The following is a 24,723-nucleotide window of genomic DNA, read 5'->3' on the forward strand; positions in this document are numbered from 1 at the left end:
AGAGGCAGCGGGGAGGCGCTCAGACACCCAGGGGATGGGCATGGAGTCAAGGGCCGGATGGGAGGGAAGGAAAATCGAGTTTTTTCAAGGCCCTTCAGCAAGCGGCTCTGGGTTGCTCTGTCTTGTCCTACGAATCCAGGCACGTCTATGGCTGCAGTACCTGAGCATCGCCCAGTCTGCAACGTCTCTCTCCTCACAGCCTGTGCGGCAGGGCAGGGCCTGGACAGATGGGGATTGAATCCTGCTCTCCCGAGTCACAGGCTAGTGGGGTGGGTCTGTCTCTGCAACGCAGCAGGGGGTACTGGCGAGTCAGCCCAGCGAGGGGCCAGCCTGCTACACCCAGTTCGGCCAGGCCAGGGCCAAGCAAGCCAGAGCAGGCCACGGGCACTGGCTGAAGCCCAGGCAGGGTGGGGAACGCTGGCTCCCCCCCACGAGCACGGCCAGGCCGGAAGGAGTCATCTGGCTGGCTCCCTGCACAGCCAGAGGCACGGGCTGCAAAGATGGCCCCAGAGCAGCTGGACTCCCTGTCAAACACACAGCTGAGGGGAGCATAAAATCCCTCCTTTACCCATAAGGGGTTAAGAAGCTCAAATAACCTGTTTGGCACCTGACCAAAAGAACCAATAAGGGAAGAAGATCCTTTCAAATCTGGGGGAGGGGGGAGGTTTTGTCTGTGCTCTCTTTGTTGTTCTCTCCGGGTCAGAGAGGGACCAGGGCAGGAGAAACCATCTCCTAAAACCCTACTTGAAATCAGCATCCAAGATTACAAAAATAGTAAGTAATAGCAAGGAAATGCGTTAGGTTATCTTTTGTTTTAGCTTGGGAATTGTCCCTGTGCTAAGCGGGAGGTTTATTCCTGTTTTTGTAACTGTGAAGTTTTGCCTAGAGGGGAATCCTCTGTGTTTTAAATCTTATTACCCTGTAAAATTACCTTCCGTCCTGATTTTACAGAGGTGCTGCTTTTACTGTTTTCTTTATAATAAAATTCTGCTTTTATTAACCTGATTGGTTTCTAGTGTCCTAAAAACCCAGGGGTCTGGTCTGTGCTCACCTTGTTTACCTATCTGGTTGGTAGATTATTCTCAAGCCTCCCCAGGAAAAGGGATGAAGGGGCTTGGGGCGATATTTTGGGGAAACAGGAACTCCAAGTGGTCCTTTTCCAGAATCTTTGTCTAACTCACTTGGTGGTGGCAGTGATACTGTCCAAGGACAAGGAAGAATTTGTGCCTTGGGGAAGTTTTTAACCTAAACTGGTAGAAATAAGTTTAGGGGGTCTTTCATGTGGGTCCCCACATCTGTACCCCAGAGTTCAGAGCGGGGAGGGAACCCTGACGCTCCCCCTGGGAGGTTCCTACGCACCCCAGAGTCCAGTCCCCAGCGTGAGGCACGGCTGGACGAGGGGGCGGGGAGCAGCCATAGCTCAGTGGTCCCCGTCCCTGACCACAGCTGCCCAGCACAGACCCTGGCAGTGCTAAGCCTGTCCATCCTCCCCGTTGAAGGAAAAGGCCCAGGTAGGGACCATCGAATTGTGGAGGTGAATGCGTGGTAACGCAGGTGGTGTTGGAGAGAGGGCTTTGGATTCTTCGACCATGGGATGCTGTTCCAGGAAGAAGGATTGCTAGGAAGAGATGGGATCCACCTAATGAAGAGAGGGAAGAGCATCTTCGTAGGCAGGCTGGCTAACCTAGTGAGGAGGGCTTTAAACTAGGTTCACCGGCGGATGGTGACCTAAGCCCAGAGGTAAGTGGGGAAGTGGGATACCGGGAGGAAACACAAGGAGGAGGGTGCAACAGGGGAGGCCTCCTGATTCATACTGAGAAAGCAGGGCAATCGGCTATCTTAGGTGCCTGTACACGAACGCAAGAAGCCTGGGAAACAAACAGGGAGAACTGGAAGTCCTGGCACAGTCAAGGGACTATGATGTGATTGGAATAACAGAGACTTGGTGGGGTAACTCACATGACTGGAGCCCTGTCCTGGATGGGTATAAATGGTTCAGGAAGGACAGGCGGGGGAGAAAAGGTGGAGGACTTGCACTGTATGTAAGGGAGCAGTATGATTATTCAGAACTCCAGTATGAAACTGCAGAAAAGGCTGTTGAGAGTCTTTGGGTTAAGTTTAGAGGTGAGAGCAACAAGAGTGAAGTTGTGGTGGGCATCTGCTATAGACCACCAGTCCAGGAGGATGAGGTAGACGAGGCTTTCTTCAGACAACTAACAGAAGTGTCCAGATTGCAGGCCCTGGTTCTCATGGGGGACTTCAATCACCCTGAGATCTGCTGGGAGAGCAATACAGCAGTGCACAGACAATCCAGGAAGTTTTTGGAGAGTGTTGGGGACAACTTCCTGGTGCAAGTGTTGGAGGAACCAACTAGGGGCCGTGCTCCTCTTGACCTGCTGCTCACAAACAGGGAAGAATTGGTAGGGGAAGTAGAAGTGGGTGGTAACCTGGGCAGCAATGACCATGAGACAGTTGAACTGAGGATCCTGACAAAAGGAAGAAAGGAGAGCAGAATACGGACTTCAGAAAAGCAGACTGACTCCCTCAGGGAACTGATGGGCAGGATCCCCTGGGAGGCTAATATGAGGGGGAAAGGAGTCCAGGAGAGCTGGCTGTATTTTAAAGAAGCCTTATTGAGGGTGCAGGAACAAGCCATCCCGATGTGCAGAAAGAATAGCAAATATGGCAGGCGACCAACTTGGCTTAATAGTGAAACCTTCGGTGAGTTATAACACAAAAAGGAAGCTTACAAGAAGTGGAAATTTGGACAGATGACTAGAGAGGAGTATCAAAATATTGCTCAGGCATGCAGGGGTGTAATCAGGAAGGCCAAGGCACAATTGGAGTTGCAGCTAGCAAGGGATGTGAAGGGTAACAAGAAGGGTTTCTACAGGTATGTTAGCAACAAGAAGAAGGTCAGGGGAAGTGTGGGACCCTTACTGAATGGGGGTGGCAACCTAGTGACAGATGATGTGGAAAAAGCTGAAGTACTCAATGCTTTTTTTGCCTCGGTCTTCACAGACAACGTCAGCTCCCAGACTGCTGCACTGGCCAGCACAGTATGGGGAGGAGGTGAGCAGCCCTCAGTGGTGAAAGAACAGGTTAAGGACTATTTAGAAAAGCTGGACATGCACAAGTCCATGGGGCCGGATCTAATGCATCCGAGGGTGCTGAGGGAGTTGGCTGATGTCACTGCAGAGCCATTGGCCATGATCTTTAAAACTCGTGGCGATCGGGGGAGGTCCCGGACGATTGAAAAAAGGCTAATGTAGTGCCCATCTTTAAAAAAGGGAAGAAGGAGGATCCGGGGAACTACAGACCGGTCAGCCTCACCTCAGTCCCTGGAAAAATCATGGAGCAGGTCCTCAAGGAATCCATTTTGAAGCACTTGGAGGAGAGGAAGGTAATCAGGAACAGTCAACATGGATTCACCAAGGGCAAGTCATGCCTAACCAACCTGATTGCCTTCTATGATGAGCTAACTGGCTTTGTGAATATGGGGGAAAGCAGTGGACATGATGTATCTTGATTTTTGCAAAGCGTTTGATACGGTCTCCCACAGTATTCTTGCCAGCAAGTTAAAAAAGTATGGATTGAATGAATGGACTATAAGGTGGATAGGAAGCTGGCTAGATCGTCAGGCTCAACGGGTAGTTATCAACAGCTCAATGTCTAGTTGGTATCAAGCAGAGTGCCCCAGGGGTCGGTCCTGGGACCAGTTTTGTTCAATATCTTCATTACTGATCTGGATAATGGGATTAATTGCACCCTCAGCAAGTTGGCAGATGACAGTAAGGTGGGGGGAGAGGTAGATACGCTGGGGGGTAGGGATAGGGTCCAGAATGACCTAGACAAATTGGAGGATTGGGCCAAAAGAAATCAGATGAGGTTCAACAAGGACAAGCGCAGAGTCCTGCACTTAGGACGGAAGAATCCCATGCACTGCTACAGACTAGGGACCGACTGGCTAAGCAGCAGTTCTGCAGAAAAGGACCTGGGGATTACAGTGGACGAGAAGCTGGATATGAGGGGGGTTCCAAAGAGGATGGAGCTCGGCTGTTCTCAGTGGTGGCAGATGACAGAACAAGGAGTAACGGTCTCAAGTTGCAGTGGGTTAGGTCTAGGTTGGATATTAGGAAACACTTTTTCACTAGGAGGGTGGTGAAGCACTGGAATGGGTTACCTAGAGAGGTGGTGGAATCTCCTTCCTTAGAGGTTTTTAAGGCCCGGCTTGACAAAGCCCTGGCTGGGATGATTTAGTTGGGAATTGGTCCTGCTTTGAGCAGGGGGTTGGACTAGATACCTCCTGAGGTCCCTTCCAACCCTGATATTCTATGACAAACCCGCTCCCAGGTGCTAAGAGGCCTGGTGGGCCACGGAGTAAGCCTTCCACAGGAACTGGGAGCCGCCAGGCCTGTCGGCCACATGCGCCCAGCCGGCAGGAGCCCCCGCACACGGCACAAGCAGTTTGTGCTCCAGCAGCACCAGGGAAGCCACGGGGAGGGGAGGGAGCGAACCCCCAGACAGCTCCCCATCGCCCTTCACAGGCAGCGCCAGGCCTAAGTCCTGAGCAGAACACCCTGAATGTGTGCGCACATGCACATACACACACACTCACTCTCATCTCAGCACACCTAATGCACAGGCACCAAGCCCCCCACCTCCCTGGGTATCCAACACCGGCCCCACCCCGGGTAGTCTGCAGACCCCCCACCAGCAGCACCCCACCCCATGCCCCCGGGCAGTGCGCTACACGTCACCACCTGAAGGAAGCCCCCCGGTTCACAGGCCAGAGCCCTGCCTAGCCAGCTCAGCCTGGCCCAGAGCCGCTGGTGCAGCCAGGCCTGGCACTCGGGCTCTGGCAGGCTGGGGAGGGAGCCCAGAGGAGGCCCTGCCAGCGCTCCCTCGCCAGCCCAGGGCGCTCTGCTGCTTGTCATGGGGTGGGGTGGGGGGGTTGGACCAGTCCATGTAGGGCTTTCAGGTCAGAACCAAGTCTGTCACCTCCCCAGGGATGGCAGCTGGGGCAGTTCCAGGGCACCAGTGCCAGGCACTGCTCATGATGCTCCACAGCCGGCTCGAGATTCAGCTTGCCAATGGATTCGCGGGGCAGTGCCATCCGGAGCAGCCTGCCCTCGCTCCATCTGGAGGGACGTGGGCTGGCTCGGAGCCCCGGCTCAGGGTGAAGGACACGCCCCACTGGGCAGGTGCACATGGAAAGGGCCCCCCTGCCCTGAAGCCGGGGCGGGGGACCATGCCATGCCCCCGCTGGGAGGGAGCGGGGGCTGACAGAACCTCAGCCCTGGCCCCTTCCTGCCCCTGCCCCACACAGCAGCATCGCCTGGCTCTTCTCCAAACCCCACCGCGGCCTGGCCAACGTGCCCAGCAGCCCGATCGCGAATGGCGTCACTGGTCAGTCAAGGCTGGAGGTGGCGGAGGGACTTTGGGGCCGACCAAACCAGGGGAACGGGCAACACACAGGCAGAGGGAAGCCAGTGCTGCCAAATGCAGAGTCATGCGCACCGGAGGGGACCCTGGGAACAGCTCAGCCACCTTCCTGGGTCCCACCTGCCACACGGGGAGGGAGCTGGGTGGTGCCAGGGAACCTTGGGCCCTGCGTGGTTGCCAGAGCGGCGAACAGGCGCCAGGCAGGGCACGGACCAGGAACAACACTGGAACAGGCCCAAGGCGCCGCCCAGCTCCCACCCCAAGGACGAAGGATACACGGACACAGCCACACCATCTGCTCAGACAGCCAAGGGGCTGCACCCTGCTCCGCACAGCCACACCCAGCTGCCAGCCTGTGCCTGAGCCACGGCCCCTCGCAGTGGGGGGAGGAGGGGGGCGCAGAGCAGCAGGGGCCTGGCTGCTCCCTGCCCATCTCCCCCCAGACGGCCCCTGCAACTTATTCCGCTCACTGCCCTGCAAACTCATCCCGGAGCAGTCGGCCCATTCACCAGGGCTGGCCCCTGTCTGGACCTGTCTGCCAGTTAGTGCCAGACCCTGTGGGTCACCCCGGCCCCCAGCACCATTCCCGCTCCCTCGGCTTCTGTCTGGGCCGACATGTCCCAAAGCCTCCACGTGCCCAGGATCCCCCTGCAGCCACAGCTGAGCTGTTCTGACAGCCCCCTACCCCCCAGCAAGGGTCTCCCCAGTGACATCCGAGACCCCTCGTGTCTGCTCCTCCCAGCCCCAGCCTCGTGGTGGTGTACATGGAGATCCTCCCCCTGAGCCGGGCTGGACGGACAGCAGCTGAGCATGCACGGACAGCCCAGGGGCCAGGGACTACGGGCCCCCAGCCTTCCCCAAGCCCAGCGGGGCTGGGCCTCTGCTCAGCTGCAGCAGGCAGGTGAGCCAAGCCCCATGCCGATCCGGCGGGGCGGGCAGTGAGCACCTGATGGGTGTGCCTGGAAGACCCACCCTGCCCTGGGGCTTAGCAGAGGGACTGGGGAAACGAGGGGCAGAGCAGAAGCCTGCGCTACTACCCAGGCCCTATCCCTTCCTGAGGCCCCCACCCCATGGGAAACGCCCAGCGAGGCAGGGCTAGAACCGACGTAAGGACCCGCATCTGAACTGATGGGCACTGGCAGATCTGGGAGGGGACCCAGGAAGGGAATAGCAGGTGCCCATTAGCCCATTGCCCTGTTCCCTGTTCCCAGGCACCTATTAGCCCACACCCCTGATGCCCAGTGCCCTGGTGCCTGTTTGGTCGAGTGTCTGCTAGCCTGATGCCCGTTAACCCAGCCCCCTGGTGCTCAGGGGAACAGCACATGGGGGGACTGCCTGAGGACTGTCCTGCAGGCAAAGCAGGCGGCTTTGCATGCGTGATGGGCCAGGGGGAAAATCCTGCCCAGCCCATGGCGGTGACTCCACCCACAGCTCAGCTCCCAAACGCCTCGCCGTGTCCTCGCCCAGCCCTGCACTAATCCCCAAAGCTCCTCGGCTGAGCCCGAGCTGCTTGGCTGGCGCTGGCAGGTCTCAGGGAGGCAGCAGGAGGAGATCAACCCAGGGCCCCACCCAGCCGAGGGACAGCGGGGCTCGGAGCTGCAATCCCTTGTTCCCAAGGTCCTCCCAGGGTGCTGGGAGCACCGTGCGGGTGGAAAGGGCCATCTCTCATATGAGACGTGAGCTAAGGCCTGCCCGCTCCTGGGTAGCTCGCTCACCCCAGGCAGGCTGTGCCCACTGTGCCCCGGGCACGTTCCATCCATGCAGCTTCCCCGCCTCCCTGTGCCCCTCGACAGGTCTTCCCACTTCCCGTAAGCCAGCGCCCAATGGTGCGGTGTGTTGGGAACCACTGCCGGGGTCGAGCCCCCCAGCGCCTGCATTTCAGCAGCATGTGAACACTACAGCATCGTAGTGCAGGGAACCTCGAAGAGCCAGGCCAGTGCCACCTTGTCCAGACCCCCAGGACTGCTCCCTGCGTGGGCCGTTGAACAGGGCCTGGCAGTCCTGCACCAGCACATGCCCTACGACCCGTTACCAGTCTCCTTCCCCGGGGCCTGCCCTCCCGCTATTAACGGAGTCCCGCGCTCCTGCAGCTGGCCCTAGACGATGCGCTGACAGCTTAATTCACAGGGACCAGCCCACTTCCTGGGAGGACAAGCCCAGGTGCAAATCAGCATCGCTCTGCTGACCTCGAGGGAGCTCCCCCACTTCCAGCAGCCGAGGCCCTGGCACCTGGCTGCCTTCCGTGTTCCCGCCACACCTGCTAGTTCTGAGCAAGCTGCCTCTCCCCAGCCTAGTCGCCTCCCATTAATTTAATATGACGATATCCTATCTCATAGAGCTGGAAGGGACCTGAAAGCTCATTGAGTCCAGCCCCCTGCCTTCACTAGCAGGACCAAGTACCATCAGATTTTTTGCCCCAGATCCCCAAGTGGCTCCCTCAAGGATTGAACTCACAACCCTGGGTTTAGCAGGCCAATGCTCAAACCACTGAGCTAGCCCTAGCCCACGTAGTGACATCACCAGTTCCTTAGCAACAGTCTGTGACATCATTAGGATTCCAGGCAGGAGAAGCGGGGCACAGGGGTGACAATCACCGCTCCCAGCCCAGCGCTGGGCCAGGGAAATGGTTTAACCTTGGCCCTGGCTCGGGCTGTTCTGCAGCTGGGAGCCCTGCTCCATTTCAGCACCGGGGGAGCGGAGAGCTCCCCTGGCCAGCACTCCCAGAGCCAGGCTCCCTGCGGGAAAAGCTCGCTCAGGGCCCCGCTGGGCCGGGCCAGGCGCTGCCTGGACAGGTAGGGGAGAGCGGCCCAGGCTGGCAGGCAGCTGCAGAAGAGTGTGCTGAGCGTGCAGCAAGGCGGCACGAGGTCCCAGGCAGCAGCTATGAACCCAGGGGGCCGGGCTGGATTGCCACAGCCACGCTGCAATCGGAGCTAGCACCGTCCCTGCCTGTGCGGGGAAGGACCCCGGCCAGTGGCCCTGGGGCAGGCCAGGAGAGGGGCTCCACCCCCCAGGGAGTGTGTGTGCCGGAGCTGGGCACACAGCCCCACAGAGGGGAAGGGGCAGATGGCAGGAGCAGGCAAAGCCGTTCCCAGGTCTCCCTGGCTAGTCCGTTACTGATCTGGATTTAACCCCCCGGTGTGCATGTGAGTAAGGGACAGGGGGTGGGGACCTCAGCCACACAGCCAGGGAAGGGGGGTTCTCATTGGCAGGGACCAGCCTGCCTGACTTGGCAGCAGCTGGCAGGAAAGCCATTCTCCGGGGGACAGGGGGAGTGCTGGATTTAAACCCCACTCAGCATCTCCTCCAGCCCCTGCAGGTCGAGGTGCTGGCAGCCCCTGCCCCAGCTCACAGCTCTCCTGCTGCCGCTGTGCCTGCTAAATCCTTAATCTGGACTAATTTGGGGTCTGCTCCTTCTCATCCCTTTGCAGCTACGCGGCAGGTGGCAGCAGGGACACTGGCGGCACATGGATCCCAACCCCCCACAGAGCCGGAAGAGCCCTGCGTGCGTAATAACAGCTCAGGGTGCTTAGTGTAGCTCCGCCCGGCCCTGGCGGGGGCTGGTCCCAGGCTGAGGGAAGCTGGGGGCGCGGGACAGGGCACTGAGCTCTCGGGACACAGGGTTCCTGCCCCTGAGCCATGTCAGAACCCGACGTCACCCACCCCTCACACGCGCTAGGGCGGGGGGAGAGGGGGGAGACTTTTTGGCCCCAGGGCCACATCTGGGTATGGAAATTGTATGGCGGGCCATGAATGCTCACGAAATTGGGATTGGGGTGTGGGAGGGGGTTCCAGGCTAGGGCAGGGAGGGGGGTGAGGGCTCCGGCCAGGGATGCGGGTTCTGGGGTGTAGGAGAGGGCTCCGGGCTGGGACCGAGGGGTTTGGAGGGCAGGAGGGGGATCAGGGCTGGGGCACGGGGAGGGGGATGAGGGCTCCGGCCAGGGATGCGGGCTCTGGGGTGTAGGAGAGGGCTCCGGGCTGGGACCGAGGGGTTTGGAGGGCAGGAGGGGGATCAGGGCTGGGGCGCGGGGAGGGGGATGAGGGCTCCGGCCAGGGATGCGGGCTCTGGGGTGTGGGAGGGGGCTCCGGGCTGGGACCGAGGGGTTTGGAGGGCAGGAGGGGGATCAGGGCTGGGGCGCGGGGAGGGGGATGAGGGCTCCGGCCAGGGATGCGGGCTCTGGGGTGTAGGAGGGGGCTCCGGGCTGGGACCGAGGGGTTTGGAGGGCAGGAGGGGGATCAGGGCTGGGGCGCGGGGAGGGGGATGAGGGCTCCGGCCAGGGATGCGGGCTCTGGGGTGTAGGAGAGGGCTCCGGGCTGGGACCGAGGGGTTTGGAGGGCAGGAGGGGGATCAGGGCTGGGGCGCGGGGAGGGGGATGAGGGCTCCGGCCAGGGATGCGGGCTCTGGGGTGTAGGAGAGGGCTCCGGGCTGGGACCGAGGGGTTTGGAGGGCAGGAGGGGGATCAGGGCTGGGGCGCAGGGAGGGGGATGAGGGCTCCGGCCAGGGATGCGGGCTCTGGGGTGTAGGAGGGGGCTCCGGGCTGGGACCGAGGGGTTTGGAGGGCAGGAGGGGGATCAGGGCTGGGGCGCGGGGAGGGGGATGAGGGCTCCGGCCAGGGATGCGGGCTCTGGGGTGTGGGAGGGGGCTCCGGGCTGGGACCGAGGGGTTTGGAGGGCAGGAGGGGGATCAGGGCTGGGGCACGGGGAGGGGGGAGGTGGCTCAGGGGTGCAGGCTCCTGGCGGCGCTTACCTCAAGCGGCATGTCCCCCCTCCGGCTCCTAAGCTAACGCACAGCCAGGCGGCTCTGCTGCAGGCTGCTGCCCCTGCAGCTCCCATTGGCCGCAATTCCTGGCCAATGGGAGCTGCAGGGTGGCGCTTGGGGCAGGAGGCAGTGTGCGGAGTGGAGTCCCCTGGCTGCCCCATGCATAGGAGCAGGAAGGGGGGGACATGCCGCTGCTTCTGGGAGCCATATGGCGCAGCCCCAGACCCCACTCCCCAGCAGGAGCTCGAGGGCCGGCTTAAAACAGCTGGCAGGCTGGATGCGGCCCGTAGTTAAAAAAATAAAATAAATAAATAAATGGAGATATCCCATCTCCTAGAACTGGAAGGGACCTTGCAAGGTCATTGAGTCCAGCCCCCTGCCTTCACTAGCAGGACCAAGTACTGATTTTGCCCAGATCCCTAAGTGGCCCCCTCAAGGATTGAACTCACAACCCTGGGTTTAGCAGGCCAATGCTCAAACCACTGAGCTATCCCTCCCCCCTGTAGTTTGCCCACTCCTGCTCTAGGGGGTGGGGCCTGCTGCCCCCCTCCCCTGCCCAGCTAGCCCCCTGGCTGCCTCAGCTCTGCAACTGCAGAGGGCAGGGCAGAGGGGTACTGGCAGGGCTGGAAGAATGGGGGGGGCTATGGATCAGGCTTGAGAGACAGCAGCACCGCATGGGGTGCGGGGGGGGGGGGGCGCAGCCTGGGCCTGCATTAGGGCTCCTGCGCACAGGCCCCAGCACATGCGCCTTGAGGACAGGACACGAATGCTACAGGCCACGAAGCCGGGCACAGGTCATCACAGCTGCAGCTGCGGGCGTCTCAGCAGGACTCTGCTACCACCAGCCCTGCATGAATTGCCTGCACCCGAAAGCCACGTTACCGTGAGCCTGGACCCCCCGCCCCAGCACCTGAGCACAGCACAAGCTGCAGGGCTGGGGCCTGGGGAAAGGGGCTGAGCTGTGAGATCCCAGCCAGAAGCTGCACTGGGGGCTGGCGGCTCCCCTGCCCGAGCACTAGTGCTGCCCACCCCCACCCCCACCCGGCAGAGGGCAGGCTCCCTGCTCTGGGGCAGGCACAGCCCAGGCCAGTCGCCGGGCAGGATCTGCAGCACACAGTCTGCGACGTGCACTCATTGTGTTGAGCACAAAGCAGCCTGGCCCCAGCTGCACGGTTACTATGGCAAAGGGCTGGTGCAGCCGGCTGATCCGAGGGGACCCCTCTCTGGGTCCCTCCCCCAGCAGCAGCCCGGCCAGCACAAAGGGCGGCAGACGAGGCGGGCGCAGGGGAGAGGCACAAACCCCGAGAAGGGGTCCAAGGTGCCTGAATCCTCCATCCTGCCCTGCCCAGCAGCAGTACCGAGCCAGCCACTGTCCCCGCTCTGCTCACACAGCAGGAGGGGATGCACCACAGCGCTCCAGGCCTGCCCTTGGCCCGAGCTCCCCGCTGGAGCCGGGGCAGGGAGGTGCCTGCAGACGGGCAGGGAGCTCTTTGTTGCTCCAGCCTCCAAGGGCTCGAGGCAGCCGGCCGCATTCAGCCCCCAGCGAGCCCACAGGAGCGCCACACGGGGGAGATGGGCGGCAGGACGGGCCGAGAAGGAACAAAGCCAAACCAGCAGCGGGTCGGCACCGCTGATGCTGCAGGCACGACACACACCACCCAGCAGCCGGACAAAGAGGGAGCTTTGTTCTGCGCACATGGCCGGTGCAGCAGCCCCAGTGCAGGGAGGGGCAGGGCCGCTGGTCCCACCTCTACCCACTCGCTTTGCCCCAAGTCGCACTAGATGGGTCCCAGCCTAGGCAGCCCCCTACTGAGCCTTTCCCCCTGGAGCCGGGTTCAGCAGGGCCTGGGCGAGCGAGCCGCTTACCCCACTCGTCGGCAGCCCACACTTCCACCGGCACTGCCCCCCTGGATCAAGGGCAGCAGCAGAGCTGGGGTGTGGGGGACACCAGGCTGTGAGCAGGGGGGCAGGGCCAGCCGAGGGCCTAGACTAGCCAGGGGGCATCAGCCGAGGGCAGAGTGTGGGAGCAACTCAGGCTCCAGCCCCTCCCTTCCCGTTACACACCAGCCGCCAGGTCCCTCCGGCCCAGCCAGGCTGCACCGAAAGGCCAGCCCCAGCCCCAGCCCCAGCCCTCCGCCCATGGAACCAGAGCTCGGGGCACACACGGGGCAGTGCCCCCATGGGCAGCCCCTCAGGCCCGGCTGCCCCCAGGGTCGGTTCTGCTGAGCTCCAAGCTGCCAGTTCAATGAAGCCTGAGCCTAGGGGCTGGGAGGCGGGAGCAGCCAGTGCAAAGCAGAGCAGAAGAAGGGGAGCCGAGGGCCGGGAGGGAGGCGTTGTGCTCCAGGCTGCGTTTGCAGTCCCCGGGCAGCAGAACCACCAGGGGCTCCCTGTGCCCAGCCCCCTGCGGCTGCAGCCCTTGCTTTGCGGCCAGAGGCGCTTAGTGACTGGGCACAGGTGGAGCAGGCAGCAGCAGGCCCGTCCCAGGGGCACTCGGGCACCAGGCTCTGCGCCCCCAGCAGACGTCTGTGCCGCAGCAGGGAGCGGCGGCTGCCTGGAGAGGGGTCTGGGACACCAGGACGCTCAAGGGACAGGGCCGCAGTGCCGAGCTGCCCCCTGAGCAGCGTAGGAGGTGGCAGGCACTGCCCGGCTAACCAGGCTGCGCAGCCCCTGCCCCACCCCTTCTGGGGACACCCAGCGCACACTGGCACAAGCCGAGTGAGCGAGGGGCTGGCAGCTCCGGGCCCAGGCCCTGCAGAGCACCATCTCCTCCTCCCAGCACCAGCCCCACTGCCTCCCCTTCCCTTCCTGCACCCACTGCTGCTCCCTGAGGGAGGCCCACCCAGCAGCCCCACCCGGGAGCCTGCATGCAGCCCTGCTGAGCCCAACCCTGCTCGCCAGGAGGCGCCCGCAGACCCAGGCAGGCAGAGACGGCTCCACGGCCGCCTGCAGGCAGCTCGCGGAGCAGAGTTCCTGCCCCATTCAGCAGTCCTGCATGGGGAGAGGAGCTGGGGCCAGCCCCGCTCCTGCTCTTGGCACATGCAGTCACCGGGAGAGGGCGCTTACGGACCTGACGAGTCCCACTCAGAAGTACCATGGTGAGGCTTTGGAGTCAGCGCCTCATTGAGATGAGGGGGCAGTTCACACGCAGCTGCTGCAGGCTCCAGGCAGATGTTACGCGTCGTTAACCATCCCAACGGGCCCAGGCTCCTTCGCAGCCTGCGGCTCTGGAATTAAAGCCCGAATTCTGCTGTGGGGTGGATGCAGGTGTCACGGAGTCCCTGGGCGATGCTCTGGAACTGCTCCCCACAAAGCCAGTCAGGACTCTGGGGAGCCTCCTCTCCCTTGGAGCAGACTGTCTTCAGGGCAAGACGCTCACACGGCTTCACCTCCTGGGTCTGACCTTGGAGCATTCAGCATATGCCCCTCCGTGCGCTTCCCACAGCGAGTCCGCCCAGGCGGGGTCCTGGGGAAGCCACAGGGTCCTGCACCCCCACTTTGCAGTCAGATGTGACTCTTAGCCAGCCAGTAAAACAGAGGTTTATTAGATGACAGGACCAGGGTCTAAAACAGAGCTTGTAGGTACAGAGAACAGGACCCCTCAGCCGGGTCCATCCTGGGGGGCAGCGAGCCAGACACCCAAGTCTGCACTTCACTCCTCACCCCCAGCTAGCTCCAAACTGAAACTCTCCAGCCCCTCCTCCTCTGGGCTTTGTCTCTTTCCCAGGCCAGGAGGTCACCTGATCTCTTTGTTCTCCAAGACCTTTAGCTATCCCCTTGCAGGGGGGAAGGGCCCCAGCCATTAGTTGCCAGGAGACAGAGTGTCGGCCATTTATGTGCACTGGCCCTTTGCTCTGCAACAATCTCACCTCCTAGAGACTTAAGAACTGCATTGGGGAAACTGAGGCACCCCTACAGTATTCAGAGGAAATGTTAAGAACAGTCCCACTTCGTCACAGCAGGTAACACGTAATCTAACAGACAGGGAGAGGCAGGGGCGTACCTTAACTAGGCCAGACTGGGCCTGGACATTTGACCCTACTGGGATATGACAGTCTTCACTTCCCCTTCTCGGTGCTTGTGTAGTGTGGCTGTTACGCATCTGCCACACCCACCCCAGAGGTGGCTGCATTGTAGGGGGGGTAATATCCTTTAGCTACCTCAGAGGGAGGAGGCAAGGCTGGTGAGACTGTGGCACTGTTACTACCTGCAGAGGACCCCAAGGTGCCTGGATGGAGACATCCTACAAACCAGAGAGCAGTTTCCCCTGCCTTGTATGATGGAAATGCCTGAAATCAAGGGGTGAATTCCAGCTCCCCCCACTCCGGGGCTGTGGTCCTGGCTGTGAGGGGCCGGAGCAGTACAGCAGGCTGGGCAGGTTTACCTTTCTGCTCCCCACCAGTGTGCGCAGGGCTGGGGAGGCGGATGCCAGCAACCCAGCTCTTTGCCAGTCCCCACCACTTCTCCAATTCCAACTGCAGCCAGAGCCAAGCCAAGGTTATCAAATCAGCCGCCCTGCAAATGGGAGAGCAGCCGGCACCCTGCAGCTGGGGGCGGGAGTGACTGGCCACGCGGCTGGAGGGCTCCAGGGAGCCACTCAGACGTCTCCCACTCACAGTGCTGAGCTGTGTTATGAAACCCCAGGGTGAGCCTGAGAACTGGAGCCCTCCGGCTGGGCCTGCTGGGCAGCAGCTGGGACCCCAGCGCAGAGATCGCCTGTCTCTGCGGGCACACTGCCCCTCCAGGCGCCGCTGCCAGGCTGCAGAGACGTCAGCCGCGTCTCTCCTATTGCCGCTGCCAGCTCGCCATGCCAGCCGGGAGAACGACATGGCTGGGAAGGGGCAGGCAGCACAGCAGAGGCAGGAGCAGGGCCAGCGTGATGGCTTCCCCGGAGCCAGGCCAAAAGGAAAGCCCCTTGCTCTGGGTTCTGATACTGCGCCCATCTCCCTCGGCTGGAGAGCCGCTCGCGCAAGCGGGGAAGAGGTGTGGATCCCGCGCAGCGCTGGAGCAGAACGTGCAGGTCGGATGGCTGAGCACGGCCCCTGGCAGTTTGCCCATGATGCCCCTGCAAGCAGGCAGGCCAGTGCCCAACAGTGGCAGGACCCTTCCAATGAGTCCTAGTCACCGGCTTGCAGCCAGCTCCCTGGAGAACAGCAGGCAGGGAGCCTGGAGGCAGCACAGCTTCCGTTCCCAGGGCACGGCCATACCTGCCCTTCCCACCACAGGCTGCTCGGGAACTGGGGGCTTGCTGGGAGGAGGTGTCCAGTCACAGGCCACGAGCGGCTGTTCCCCGCGCAGGAAGCGGCCCCGGCACCGTGGCTGTCCTCCTGCCCTCGGAGGCCGAGGCCGTGCATGGCCAGCGAAAGGAGGATTTCTAGGCTCCGCTAGAGGAGAGGCTAAGCCGCTGAGAGCAGCTTCCTGTGTCTGGGCATTTCAGCTAAACCAGGCCAAGAAGCCGAGGGGCCAGCGCCGCTGCCCTGACGAGTCAAGCAGCCAGGCCCTGCCCAGAGAGGGTCCATGGCGTCTCCCTGTTCAGCTCCCGCCCGCAGGAGGCGCCCTCGGAGCACGGCGCGAGTTACAGACTGCGCCCGAGGCGAAGGCAGGCAGCAAGGTTCAATTAAAGGAACTCAGCCCATGAACCATCAGATGAGAACCGTGAGCCCCAGAGACGGCAGATCCCAATGGGAATACTGCACCTGGAGGCACACAGACAGCACGGTATTCCCATTGGGATCCCCTTCTTATAGCCACTGGGGGAAGACAGGACACTGGGCGAGATGGATCTTTGGGCTGACCCAGGATGGCCACTCTCAGGTTCTTATCCAGCTGTCCGGGAAGTGCTAAGTCCCATCTTCAGAGCCTACGCATTGCTCCTGGGACTGGACGAGAATATCCGTGCTGCGTGGCGTGAGTGATCAGGCAGTTGGGCTGGGCCAGGTATGCCGGGCGAATCTGCACTGCTTGGCACATGCCCACGTGAGAGAGAAACGTGCACCCCCTTCCCTAGTGCAGAGCGACACCCTCCTTGGGCCTGAGCCGTGCTCTGAGCTGAGGATGGGGGGATCCATGGTGCCAAACAGTGCAGGCCCCCAATCTCCATGCTATAGTCAAATGGAGCTTCAAGCCAGATGCCATAATACAGCGCCAGGGGCGGGCACCTGCTTGGCCACGCTCCCTCCCCGCACAAGAGCAAGGCAGAGCGGGCGCTTGGAGTGGGCACGCCATGTCCCCGCAGGATGGCGTGTTTACTCGGGGCCAGTCAAGAGACGCGATTCTCAGGCAGCGTCGCGCTTTGGTGCACGGTGCTTGACGAGGTCACGGGGCGACTGCAGGGCTCCTGGGCCCAGAAGCCAACCCCGGATGCACAGACGCCGACTTTCCAACGTGCTGGGGGGGCTCGACCCCCAGCTCTGCCCCAGGCCCCGCCCCACCGTGCCCTCATTCCTCACCTCCTGCACGCCGTGCAACAGCTGATTGCGGCGGGTGGGAGCTGCGGGGAGGTGCTGATCGGTGAGGCCTGCAGGCAGGCAAGAGGCACTGCGGGTGGGAGGGAGGAGTTAATAGGGGAGCTGCCGGTGAGTGCTCAGAACCCACTATCTTTCCCCCAGCCCCGGAGCACCCACGCAGTCAGCGCCAATGCCCGGCCAACTCCTTGCAGTCGGCCTTGTCAGACCTGCTCTGCTCCCTCCTGCCAGGGTGGGTCGGGAAGGAAGCCTGGCCACCAAGCCGCATGAGCAGAGCTTGCTCCCACCTCCTGGCGGGGGGTAGGAACAGGCCACTGGAGCCAACGCCTGCAGGGCTGAGGAGCAGCTGCCATCCCCGAGCACACACGAGGCAGGCCCGGGAAAGCGGGGGGGGGGAGCCGGCTGCACGGATCCAGCAGCCTGGACGTTCCCCACTATGGCCAAAGGGGACCCCACAGCAAACCCAGCAGCAGGCTTCCACGCAGCAAGCGCAAGCTCCACCCACTGGAGGGAGCAGGCCCGGAGGAGCCCATCGCTGCCCCCAGACACTTCCCCAGCAGGGATGCAGGGTTTCGTGGAGAAGCAGGTACAGCAGCACTACGGCTGCTCTTTGCAGAGCCTGGGAATCTCCCACACACACAGCTGGGTCGGGCTGCTGCTCACCCAGGATGGGGACAGAGCGAGCCGCTGCACATGGGCACCCCTCAAGGAAAGGATGCTGCCCAGCCAGATAAGAATTGCTATCCCATAGGGCTCTGCCGCCCCAGGAGAACGCTCCCACCCTAACTGCTTCACTGAGACCCTCCCTCCTCCCAGGTAGCCACAGAGCCTCCACCGGACCAGCAGCGACGCCGAGACGCCGGGGCGGAGAATCAGCTGAACCCGAGCTCTCGGTAAGACGCTGTGGTCAGCAGTGCTAGTGCGACCTGGAGAAGTAGGAGCAGAGGGGTGATTTTACCTCTAGTTGGCACTGTTGCGACCATTGCTGGAATCCTGTGCCCAGCTCCGGTGCCCACAGTTCAAGAAGGGTGCTGGTAAATTGGCGAGGGGGCCGAGAAGAGCCGGGAGAATGGCTAAAGGGTTAGAAAACCTGCCTGATAGCGATAAGCTAAATTGATTGAGCTCGGAGTCGAACAAGGGTTCAGGGGGACTTGGTCACAGAACCTACAGGGGGAAGGAACGTTTAGTAACGGGCCCGTCAGGCTGGCAGAGGAAGGGCTGACCCGAGCCAGGGGCTGGCAGCTGAAGCCAGACAGCTCCAGACCGGCAGTAAGGAGTAGGTTCTTAACAGGGAGAGGAAGTAACCAGTGGGAATTTCCCGTGGGCCATGGTGCTTGTTTCAGTCCAGCCCAGATGTTTTTCCAGAAGCTCTGCTCTGGGCTGGGCTATCCAGGGGGTTGGACAGGATGAGCACAATGGTCTACGAATCACCTGAGCCGGAGCGAAGCTGCTGCCTTGAAGGAAAGGCCTTTCACCCTCACCCCCACAGCAGCAGCCCACGGGGACCCAGCTCAGGTTTCTCTCGCCACCTGCCCAGGGAGGAGGGCATGTGCCAGGCCCACTCTCCAGCGGCATCACTAGCCCACCGGGCCGCAGGTACCTTGGTGCCGTGGTAGAAGTCGTCCACGCAGGTGGCGTTCATGAAGGTCTGGTGGAAGTGAGTGCTGGTGTCGATGCCGCCCGGGATCACCAGCTTCCCGGTGGCATCGATCACCTTGGCCCCTCCCGGGATCATGAGCTCCCGGCCCACTTGCTGGATGATGCCGTTCTCGATGTAGACGTCGGCCTCCAGGGTGCAGTCGTCATTCACCACCTTCCCCCCCTTGATGAGGATCCGCATCGTGGCCGAGTTGGCAAGCATGGCTCTGAAAGGGGAGACAAGCAGCGGGTTAGGGTCAGCCACCCACAGGCCCCTGCAGACCCCCACCATGCCAGTGCCTGCCTGGCACCACTACAGCACCTACAGGAACCCCCCCACCCCCAGCCAGACCCACTGCTTCCATCCCCAGCAGCTAGCGAGATGGCCGGCACTCAGGTGAGACCTGGTCACTGCAGCGAAGGACAGAGGGGGTCTACTTCCCACCCACAGCCGTGGCAGCTGGTGGAACAGAGGGCTGGTGGAAGGAGCCTGGGAGGGAGATGCGGCGTCAAGCGGTCGTGTGTCGGAAGGGGGGTGGCCGGACAGATTCGAGAAGGGCGAGCTTCTGGGGCTGGTGGATTTTGGGGGAGTCACATGCATTGACTGAGGGGGCAGAGCTTTTGGAGGGAGCCCTTGTTAGTGCTGTCCTAGCACAATGCCAGGCACAAGGGCAATGCAGGGTCACTGCAAAGAGCCACTCTGTCCCGGGGCTGGAGGAGAAAGGACATAGCACAGCTGCAGCCCTGAAGGAGCTGTTAGCTGCCACCTCCCTCCCTCCCTCCAGCAGCACACTCGGGGCCAGCCTGGGCTGTCCGAGAGAAGGGGGAGTCTCAGACACCTGGCCCCATACGAGTGCCCATGCCCTGCCCCACGGAGCCTTGCTGGCTTTGACTGTGGGGGCAGCCCCTTCTCTGCTGCCATAGACGCAGCACGAGGGGCTTGTGGCCCAGGCAGCACTTCAGGCAAGCAGGTGCTCACTGCCCAGCATGCGCGGGGGACGCAGCTGGCTGCCAGGAGCCAGGGAGAGACCGCAGCGGGGACTGGGCGAGGCAGGCATGGCTGCATCTCCCCAGGGCTTAGCAGGGTGGGGCTGCCAGGAGCCAGGGAGAGACCGCAGCAGGGACTGGGCGAGGCAGGCATGGCTGCATCTCCCCAGGGCTTAGCAGAGTGTGGGCGCAGGAGCCAGGGAGAGACCGCAGCGGGGACTGGGCGAGGCAGGCATGGCTGCATCTCCCCACGGCTTAGCAGAGTGTGGGCGCAGGAGCCAGGGAGAGACCGCAGCGGGGCCTGGGCGAGGCAGGCATGGCTGCATCTCCCCAGGGCTTAGCAGGGTGTGGCTACCAGGAGCCAGGGAGAGACCGCAGCGGGGACTGGGCGAGGCAGGCATGGCTGTATCTCCCCACGGCTTAGCAGGGTGTGGGCGCAGAAGGCCTGGCTGGACTCTCACCCCAGGCCAGATGCACGCTGCTCACAGTAATGGGGGAGCCCTTGGCAAGTAGGGGGGACACTGGCATCAAAGGTGGGTGGAAACAGGCCTGTGCCAGCCAGTGACTCCCACTGGCCCGCCCTTGGCTCACGGGGACATTCTGTGATGGATGGTGGGCGTGCAGAGGGCAGGAGGGTTGGGTAGGGCAGGGTGCCCGTCCCTTTAACAGCAGATGCTCCAGGAGCCCCTGCCAGTCTCCAATGGGCGCTCTCCACCGGAGCGAGCGGCTGCTGGGGCTCTCCATGGGAAAGGCTGTGTGCAGGCTAAGCCAGCCTTCGGGCCTGCTGGGGGGGAGGGGAGCGTGGGGCCAGGGATTACCCAGGAGGTGCCGAACACCTGCCAGCCCCTGGTGTATGTAAACAGTGGATTATCCCAAGGCAAACCAAGAAGATCAGCACGCTGGGGCCATCACGGGGGGCCGCATCAGAACCAAGCGCTCAGAGGGCGGAAGCAGGGCAGCAGCTGCCCCTGGACCCCCCTTCCAGGCAGTGGTTTGCTCCCCAGCTGCTGGCACGCTGGGGTTTCCAAGCTGCATGCACAGTGGCAGATCCTGGGCTCTAAGCGCAGGAGCCATGTGGATGCATCTTTCATGAGCAGCCTCATTCTCTTGGAGTTCAGACACCTGGCGCTTGGGCCCAACTGGAGGGGCAGGGAGCAGCCACAGCCCTGGAGACGGGTGCAGGAAGTCCAAGAGGGGTATGGCTGGAAAGCCTGCTGGATCCCACCCCATACTCGGAGTGTCCCAAGCCTCTGTTTGCTAGAAGCTGGGAGCGGACGATGGGGCTGGATCACTCAGTTGTCTTGCTCTCTTCATTCCCTCCGAAGCACTTGGCATTGGCCGCTGTCGGAAGACAGGACACTGGGCTAGATGGACCATTGGTCTCCCGCAGTGTGGCCATTCGTATGTTAAATAATTCCTACAGCAGAGCTCTTCAAAAAAAACCCAGCCTTGCCAGTGCTGGAGAATCTGCCACAGCCCTTGGGAAATGGTTAATTCTTCTCACTGTTAAACACTTCGGCCTTATTTCCAGTCTGAATGTGTCTAGCTTCAAACTCCAGCCCCTGGATGGGGTTAGACCTTCCTCTGCTAGACTGAAGAGCCCAGTATTAAATATTTGTTCCCTATATTGATACTTTTAGACTGCGATCAAGTCACCCCTTAACCTTCTCTTTGTTAGGCTAAATAGACTGAACACCTTGAGTCTGTCATTATGAGGCAGGTTTTCTAATCTTGTGGCTCTTCTCTGACCCGTCTCCAATTTATCCACGTCCTCCTTGAATTGTGGGCACCAGAACTGGACATGGGATTCCAGCAGTGGTTGCACCAGGGCCACAGACAGAGGCAAAACAACCTTTCGACTCCTACTCAAGATTCCCGTTTATGCATCCCAGGATGGGATGTCTTTTAGCCACAGCATCACATTGGGAGCTCATGTTCAGCTGATTATCCATCACAACCCCCAAAACTTTGTGCAGAGTCCCTGCTGCCCAGGGTCGAGTCCCCCAGCCGGGGAGTAGGGCCTGCTGCCCAGGGGCGAGTCCCCCAGCCGGGGAGCAGGGCCTGCTGCCCAGGGGCGAGTCCCCCAGCCGGGGAGCAGGGCCTGCTGCCCAGGGGCGAGTCCCCCAGCCGGGGAGCAGGGCCTGCTGCCCAGGGGCGAGTCCCCCAGCCGGGGAGTAGGGCCTGCTGCCCAGGGGCGAGTCCCCCAGCCGGGGAGCAGGGCCTGCACTCTTTGCTCCTAGATGTACACATTTGCACTTAGCCATGTGAAAAGACATTTTGTTTGTGCCCAATTTACCAAGCGATCCACAACGCTCTGTATCAGATCTGTCCTCTTCATTATTTACCACACCCCAATTTGTGTGTCATCAGCCATCTGTATCACGGATTAATTTATATTTTCTTCCAGGTCATTGATAAAGATGTTAAATAGCCTAGGGCCTAGAACTGATCTTTGCGGGTGGAAACACCCACTTGATGACAATTCCCCATTTACAATTACATTTGGAGACCTATCAGTTAGCCAGTTTTTAATCCAACTCTCCAGTTTACTCAGGACAGCCCTGTGGCCCCTGGACTATCTGTGCCAGCACCCAACCCAGCAGCTCCCTGGCCTCTAGGCGCTGCCCCAAGGCAGGCAAGCAGTGCTAACACCCATGGAGAACCCCTCAGCAAGGGCAGGGGACGCCCTAGCCCCAGCTTGCACTGAGCCCCTGCTGCCCACTAGGAGTCCACAGCCCAACGCACTCAGGGCTCAGTCACTGAGCGGAGACGAGCCAGAGGGGGGACCCGCGTGGCAGGAGCCCGCCCTGTTCACTAGGGCGGCAGCAAAGGCCATAGGGGCCCTTGGAGACAGAGCAGCCACTTGAATCCAGGTCACTAAACATCAGGCGCTGTCCCCAGGCTGCTTCCTCCCGCCGGGGCTGGGGAGCAGAAGCAGCAGCAGCTGCCTGTCTGGCCTGCACCTGGGGAAGTTCCCTTATTTTAAAACCCAATGTAGACAGACGGGGAGGGCTGTTCAGCAGCTGGGGTCACCCGAGGGCCAAGGCCAGCGGGGCTCCTGGAAGCCTGGCGGCTGTGCAGAGAGCTGGGATGCTGGACTCTGACGCTGCCTTGCCCAGTCAGCAGCAGAACCGGGCCGGGGGTGGGGAGATGACCTGCAATGGGGGCACTTGCTTCACGATGTCCAAACTGGCTTTGTTTCAAGCAGAGAAAGGACGCCGGGCCATGACCCCCTGACAGCTCGCAGTCCCACACGGCTGCTCCCTCCCTGGGGCACAAGGCAGAACAGCTGCTGCACCACAGCCAGAGCGTGACCCGAGGGAAGGCCCCCGGCCCAGCAGAGCCATGTCGGGGGGGGGGGGCAGGGGGGATGGAGGGAGACACGTTTTCCCAAAGGCGAGCACCTTCTGCTGGGGTGGAGGAGTCACGCTCCCAATCCCCAGTCCGGAAAGGCCGGCGGGGCTGTATACGGGGCACCCCAGCTTACCTGGCTGAGCCCCAAACGCCTGCCCCCCTCGACCGCTCAGCACTAAGCCAGCCCACGTCAAGCAGCCGCCGGGGACTCCAGCAGGGAGCATTGGGGCTATTAGCAAAAGGCTTCTAAGAGAGGCCAGACAAGACCCCAGCAGCACAGGGCCCTGGCCCAGGAGCGAGGGGTCTGGCTGGGCTGCACCCCTTTCCCTGCCAGCGACTGCTCTTTGCTCCGTGGGACGTTTCATGATGGAGCGCGTGCACCTGGTGACCACAGAGAAGGGGCAGTGCCAGGCCTGTGCAGCCAGCCTCCCCCACCCCTGCTGCGCTCGATCCTCTCCTGGCCCACTGCAGGCTCCACAGCCACCCCCCCTTCCCCACGGCTCCCCCACCCCGCCGGCACCTCCATGCTGGCGCTGGGGCAGGTGCCGTGCTGAGCCAAGTCACTCCTCCGCGTTACCCTCTCAGATGTGCCCTGTTCCCTGCCAAACAATTTCACTTCCCGCCACCACTCCTGAGCAGCTGCTCTGCGCCCTGAACATACGAACGGCCAGGCTGGGTCAGACCAAAGTTCCACCTAGCCCAGTATCCTGTCTTCGGACAGTGGCCAATGCCAGGTGCCCAGAGGGAATGAGCAGAACAGGGAATCGTCCAGTGATCCATCCCCTGTCGCCCACTCCCAGCTCCTGGCAAACAGAGGCTCAGGCGCAGAGGCGCCTCCGCAGGGACCTCGAATCCATTCTTAAACCCCCGCTCCCACCTTTATGCCCAGGCATCACCCCCATCCTGAGCACCTGCATCACTGCCCCCCGCCCACAGATGGCTTTGCCGTCCGCTCAACAGGCCAAACGCTGGCTGCTCGTTCTCCCCAAGACACCCTCTTGCAAGCCAAGTGCTCACAGCGCGGCTCAGCTTCCACCCTCAGCTCCTTCGGCAGCCCCGGCTTCTCCAAGCGCCAGCATCGTTTCTCCCGCACGCTCACGCAGCCTCCTCTTCACAGCAGGCTGCAGCTAGCCCTCCCCGCCGTCTGCTGCCAGCACAACCCTCACCCCCGCGAGAATCCCTTCCCAGTCATCAGTGCTGCTCCCTTGTCTCCCCCACCCACCGCCGGCTGCTCCTGCCTCACCACTCCCTTCGCCTCCTTCTCCCACTGGTGTCTCCACATCTCTTCCCACGCCTGTGAGCTCGCCTCCTCCACGCCCCTGTCTATCGGCCTGCACTCCAATCACCCCTGCTCCCTGGAAGTGGAGCATCCCTGGACCAGCAGCAGTGCGCTAAAGCCAGGCCAATCCAGCCTACCAGCCACGCCCCAGCCCCTCCCTTCATCTGGGCACAGCCTGCTGCAGCTCCGAGGGCAGGGCCAGTGCCACTTGCTCGTAGTCCACGGTGCTGCGTTAGTGCCAGGGCTCGGGACAGCGAGTTGCTTTGTGCTGAAGGGCTGCACTTTGTCCCTCGTCACACTGAAGGGACATAGTTACAGAGGTGCCCAAGATGTGCTGGGAGACAGACCCCTTAGGAAGAGGGAGCTTACAGCCTAAAACATCAACCCTCCAGACACTTACACGTGGGGGCTGGGCCGCCCCACGCAAGGGGAACGGTCAGGGAGTCCGGCACTAGGGGTATGGCGACACTGCTCACTAAGCCTGGCTCGGTGGGACCCACACCTGTGGATCTGGGTTTCCAAGCCTGCACTTGAGTGTCCACACTGGATTGTGGACCTGGCTCTCTCAGCCATGCTAACACGTCCATTCTGCACCACACTGACCTAACACAGGCCTGCGGCTTGCCCTGCATTCACACTCCAAAGTGACGGGGCTTGGCCCAGTCAGAGCAGGACTGGGCCTCTGACCCACTCCCAGAACAGGGCCCTAGGACCCCGGTCCTGAGTGCTTGCTGACCTGATTTGTGTGGGGACAGACAGAGGCTTGGGACCCAAACAAGGGTATGTCTACACAGCCCACGGGA

At 61.7% G+C, this 24,723-nt stretch overlaps 1 protein-coding gene across 1 annotated transcript in view; it reads right to left on the reverse strand.

Moving 5' to 3' along the window:
* Positions 1–18,523, reverse strand: part of DPYSL5 (dihydropyrimidinase like 5) — a 71,774-nt gene extending 53,251 nt beyond the window's left edge. The window contains exon 1 of the mRNA XM_065400407.1: positions 18,263–18,523. Within this exon, the coding sequence (XP_065256479.1) occupies positions 18,263–18,523 (261 nt within the window). The remainder of the gene's footprint in view (positions 1–18,262) is intronic.
* Positions 18,524–24,723: the final 6,200 nt, after the last annotated feature.

The sequence above is a fragment of the Emys orbicularis genome, chromosome 3 (assembly GCF_028017835.1).
Source record: "Emys orbicularis isolate rEmyOrb1 chromosome 3, rEmyOrb1.hap1, whole genome shotgun sequence".
In the NCBI taxonomy this organism is placed as follows: Eukaryota; Metazoa; Chordata; order Testudines; family Emydidae; genus Emys; species Emys orbicularis.